The sequence below is a fragment of the Tupaia chinensis genome, unplaced genomic scaffold, assembly GCF_000334495.1.
Source record: "Tupaia chinensis unplaced genomic scaffold, TupChi_1.0 Scaffold138490_1, whole genome shotgun sequence".
NCBI classification, from domain to species: Eukaryota; Metazoa; Chordata; class Mammalia; order Scandentia; family Tupaiidae; genus Tupaia; species Tupaia belangeri.
Genome location: NW_006198386.1, coordinates 41,959 through 47,319, shown reverse-complemented (window position 1 = coordinate 47,319; position 5,361 = coordinate 41,959). Strand labels below are relative to the sequence as shown.

Genomic DNA, 5,361 nt, shown 5'->3' with positions numbered 1-5,361 from the left:
GGAGAATGGAGGAGAAGGGATTGCGGTGTGGCCATCCCTCCTGGGGGGTGATTTCTCGCTTTCTGTCTCTCTGTCTCTCCAATGAGTGCACGTGCCCTATACCACAAATCTCTCTCTCAAAAAAAAAAGAAGATGACAACGACTGGGAGCCAGCAGCAGGTGGCATAGTGGTTAAGGTCCTGGACCCCACATGCTTGACTCTGCAGTTTGAGTCCCAGACCCGGTGACTTGAAAAACACTCTGGGTGCGCATGTGCGTGTCCAAAATCCCGAGAGGAGAATGGAGGAAAAAGGATTGAGGCGTGGCCATCCCCCCCGGGGGTTGAGTTCTCACTTTCCCTCTCTCTGTCTCTGTCTCTCTCTGGTGGGCACACTTGTTCTATGGCAAAAAATACTAAAAAATGAGGAGACTTAGGCAAGAGATGTGCTTTGCTTCAGACACTGAGATTTTTCAGGTCTACGGTGTGGATGTAGGCGAGGCTATGACCGGGGGTTCCAGGGAAACTGGCCTGTTTGTGCAGAGGGAATTCTATCCTGAGAATCCACTGTCAGGGACCCCAGTTCCTGCCCACCCCCAGGCTCCGAGTGGGCAGGGCCTACTGTATCAGCCGCCACGGGGCCCTGCAAACCTCACTGGTCCACTGGAGCTCAGGCTGCAGCCAGAGCCACTTCCAAACAAGGCTGCCTATGCTCTCAAGGGGAGAATCTGCCGCTCCACGGTTTATACTGAAATGCCCTTGGCTTTGGACCATTGCATTTTAACATCATTTAGGAGGAGAATTATAAACAGGCCAGTGGCCTGAACACTTAGCAGGGTTGCGAGAACTCTTTAATACCAAGTTTGTCTATGGCTGCTCCGGGAAGCTGGCCAGGTTCAGGTTAGTGACATTCCAGGAGCCTGAATTGGGAATCTTTGTGCAATCGCGGGCCTTCAAGACTTCCAGGATCGTTTTGTCTGCATAAGGAATGTGAAGAAGGCACAGGGATTAGCTGGAAGAGGGAGCCCGAAACTGGTTCCCTGGCCAGGGGCGCTGGGTTTGTTAGAAAGCAATGCCTTCAATGGGCATTCGGCCGGCACGCACCAGGCTACCGAGAATCCTCAAGGGAGCCGCTCATGAAAGGATTTTTTTTAAAGAGAGATTTTTGCTATAGGGTGTGTGCACTCAGTGGAGAGACAGAGACAGTCAGAGAGACAGAAAGCAAGAAATTACCCCCCCAGGTGGGATGGCCATGCTGCAATCCCTTCTCCTCCATTCTCCTCTCAGGATCTTGGGCATGCATGCACATGTGCCCGGTGTGAGTTTAAGCCACCAGGTCCCGGACTCGAACCGCGGTTGGCTACATGGGAGTTCAGTGACATAGCCATTATGCTAACTGCTGGTCCCTATGCCTACTAAGTTTTATTTTAGGTTTTTGCCATAGGGCATGTGCACTCACGAGAGAGAGACAGAGAGAGACAGAGAGAGAGGAGAAAGAGAAATTACCCTCCCCCTGGGGGAAGTGGAGGATGACCATGCCACAATCCCCTCTCCTCCATTCTCTCAAGACTCTGGGCACACACGCATATGTGATGGCGTGATTTCTCACACAACTGGGTCCAGGGCTTGAACTCTGGGAATCTATGTCATACGGGAGTCTAGCGCCTTCACCACCACGCCACCACCACGCCACCTGCTTGCTGGCCCAGTCTTCCTGCATTCTCTCTCTCTCTCTCTCTCTTTTTTTTTTTTTTTTAAAGAGAGAGATGTTTGCTACAGGGTGCATGTACTTGCCCGAGAGATAAAGAGACAGAAAGTGAGAAATTGCCCCCCAGGAAGGATGGCCGCACTGCATGGCCCCTTATCCTCCATTTTCCTCTTGGGATTCTGGGCATGCACACACGTGCGCCCTGCATAGATTTCAAGTATCCCCCCAAACCCGCCAGCCCCTCTGTGGACCGGCCCTCCTCACCTAGTTGTGGATCTTTACAGACCAGGCCGCTCACTGGGGCTTCCTTCATCTTCTCTCCCGTACCACCCTCTCCATCTTGGCCTGCCTCCTGCTTCCGGAACCAACACCGAGCCTTCCAGACACTGATTGTATGCCTTTTGGCACAGTGAAGCTTATTTCGCTCAGCACATAATTAATTTTATCTGGTATCTCAGCACGCATTCCTAAGGCTTCTTGATGAGTTGTAAAGAGAATATTCTGTTTCTTAATAATCTTTTTTTAAAAAAGAATTACTTTATTTATCTTTATTTATTATTATTATCATTATTATTTTCCAGTTGGATCAGAGAGAGACAGAGATAGAGAGGAAGTGAGAAAGCAAGCCACCAGGTCCAAGACTTGAACCATGGTCAGCCATGTGGGAGTCCAGTGCCTTTAACCACCGTGCCACCTGCCGGCCCCTGTTTGTAAATATTCTTTTTTTTATTTTTTCTGGAGAGGTTCTTTTTTGGCTATAGTGTGCGTGCGCTCGCCAGAAAGACAGAGAGAGACAGAGAGACAGAAAGCGAGAAATCACCCCCCAGAGGGGATGGCCACGCCGCAATCCCTTCTCCTCCATTCTCCTCTCGGGATCTTGGGCATGCACGCACACGCGCCCGGCGTGAGTTTAAGCCACTGGGTCCGGGACTCAAACTGCAGTCGACTACGTGGGAGTCCAGCAACATAGCCCTTACGCTAACTGCTGGTCTCTGTTTCTGAATATTCTAACCCCCCCAAATCACTAACATATGTGTTTTCTGCTGATTATACACTCTGAGCCCAGGATGGTGGATTAAAGGACCCCCAAAGCTCCCCTTCTACTCATGGTGAAGAGATAAGAAAAATCATATAAGGGGCATGGTGGTTAAGGCGCTGGACCCCCACATAGCCAACTGTGGTTCAAGTCCTGGACCTGACAGCTTTGCTTTCTCACTTTCTCCCTCTTTGGTCAAATTTAAAAATATTAATAGCAAATAAAATAAAGACATCCTAAAAAAAAAAAAAAGAAAGAAAGAAAGAGAAAGAGAAAGAAAAGCAAGAAACATCAAAGGATCCTAACTGGCAACTTCCTTCTGAAATACAGAAGCCGTCTGAGTTTACCCTGATTAAAGCCCAGCTTGGAGAGGGTCCGGAGGCTGGTCAGCCTCCCCGAGGCCAGGGCTGTTGCCATGGCAGCTCTACAACAATCTTTAAAAATAGATCCGATTTCCCCGTAAGCCCAACACGGATCCTCTGGGCTCTTACTAGCTATGTTTGGATGGAGATTAGCCGGATGCGAGAGTGACAGCTTAGAGGAGGGTTGGGGGGACAGAAAACCAGCAAAGAGCCTGACTACAGTGATCAGATAAATCACGCGGGCTCCCCGGGGCCTGCGTCACACGCCATCACCCGGGTACCCCGCCCCCAAGGCAGCTGGTTTAGACCCCGACGCCCCAGGGATCCGAGGAGGGAGGACTACTCTCACCGCGGTCCTCGGGCCTTCCAGACGCAGCGGCAGCGCGGGCGACAGAGAGCGCGGAGTCTGCGGCCTCTTCTTGAGAAGGGTTTCTACTCGACACGATTTGATGTGCCTGTCTCCACAGAGAGAGGAAACGGGTTGTTGACATGTTTGGCCACAGCGACAGAGAACACACTGTCCTTGCAGAGATAAGCAGAAGTCCCAGGGACCTTCGGGCAAGCTGGAAGACATGATTTATGTGCAAGCACCGGCCACTCTTAGGGGGGAGCTGGGCTTTAAAAGCACTCAGAGTAAATGCAGGACACTCAGTCCAGGTGGCTCGGTGCTTTCACCAGGGCCTGTCATTAACAATCATCTAAAAGTCTGTGATCTTGGGACCAGCAGTTAGCGTAATGGCTATGTCGCTGGACTCCCATGTAGTCGACTGCAGTTCGTGTCCCGGACCCGGTGGCTTAAAACTCACCCTGGGCACATGTTTGTGTGCATCCAAGATCCCAGAGGAGAATGGAGGAGAAGGGATTGCGGCATGGCCATTCCCCCTAGGGGGTTATTTCTGGTTTTCTGTGTCTCTGTTTCTCTCTGTCTTTCTGGCAAGCGTACGCACCTTATAGCAAAAAACTCTCCAAAAAAAAAGAAAAGAAAAGAAAAAGAAAGAAAAAAACAAAAACAAAAACAAGATCCCGAGAGGAGAATGGAGGAGAAGGGATTGTGGTGTGGCCATCGCCCCCGGGGGGGTGATTTCTCACTTTCTGTCTCTCTGTCTCTCCAGCGAGTGAACGGTACCCTATAGCAAAAAAATTCTCAAATGAAAAAAGAAGTCTGTGATCCTTGGATCCACAGGTAGTGGGATGGTGAAGACGACTGGATTGTACATGGCCAAGTGCATGGTTTGAATCTTGGATCTGGTGACTCGAAACTCACACCAGGCACGTGTGTGTTCATGCCCAAAATCCTGAGAGGAGAAGGGATTGTGGTATGGCCAACTTCCTTTGGGGGTAGTTTCTTATTCGCCCACCCCCTTCTGTCTCTCTGGTGAGTGCATGCTCTATGGCAAAACTGAAAAATAAAAATAAAACATTAATCGAATAGGACTGACCTAAATTAAACCGTGCTGGGTTGAATTTTACTGAATAAACGCGATGCTCAGTTTGCAGGTTTTAAACATCACAAGTGTCCCCCTCCATCTGCCTCTCTGCAAGCATATGGTTTTTAAAAGCTTCATGAACAGCAAATCATAAATTAGATCAGGGACTGAGTTTCCAAAACGAATAATGAATAATAAATGTTTGCTTATATTAGCATCTCAACCTAGAAAAACGCTGAGGTCATGAAAAGCTTGCCATAAATTCAGATCCCCTGAAGGCTTCAGGGCACACTTTCTAGATCCCATGAGCATTTTTTTTTTAAAAGAATCATTTTATTTCTTTTTAATTATTTTATTTAACTTTATTTATTTATTTATTTTAATTTGACTAGAGAGGGGGGCAGAGAGAGAGAGAGAGAGAAGAGAAAGTGAGAAAGAAAGCCACCAGGTCTGAAACTTGAACCATGGTCGGCCATGTGGGAACCCAGCATCCTTAGCCACCACGCCACCTGCCGGCCCTTAACTTTATTTATTTATTTTTAATTGAACCAGAGAAGAGTGAGACAAGGTGAGAGAGAGAGGGAAAGTGAAAAAGCAAGCCGCCAGGTCCGGGACATGAACCACGGTCGGCCATGTGGGAGTCCAGCGCCCTTAACCACCAAGCTACCTGCCGGCCCCAGATATTTCTTTGTTTTAAGAAATATTTTATTTAATTGCATTCATCATTATTAATATTATTTTTTTTTAATCTAACCAGAAAGAGACAGAGAGAAAAGAAAAGTGAGAAAGCAAACCTTCAGATCTGAGTCTTTTTTTTTTTTTTGCAGAGTTTTTCGCTCTAGCGCGTGCGC

At 48.5% G+C, this 5,361-nt stretch overlaps 1 protein-coding gene across 6 annotated transcripts in view; it reads right to left on the bottom strand.

Annotated features, from left to right (window-relative positions):
• Positions 1–5,361, bottom strand: part of TTC23 (tetratricopeptide repeat domain 23) — a 46,863-nt gene that overhangs the window by 18,460 nt on the left and 23,042 nt on the right. For all 6 annotated transcript variants that reach the window (XM_014592762.2, XM_014592761.2, XM_014592760.2 and 3 more), the window contains exon 7: positions 3,433–3,538. In XM_014592762.2, the coding sequence (XP_014448248.1) occupies positions 3,433–3,538 (106 nt within the window). The remainder of the gene's footprint in view (positions 1–3,432; positions 3,539–5,361) is intronic.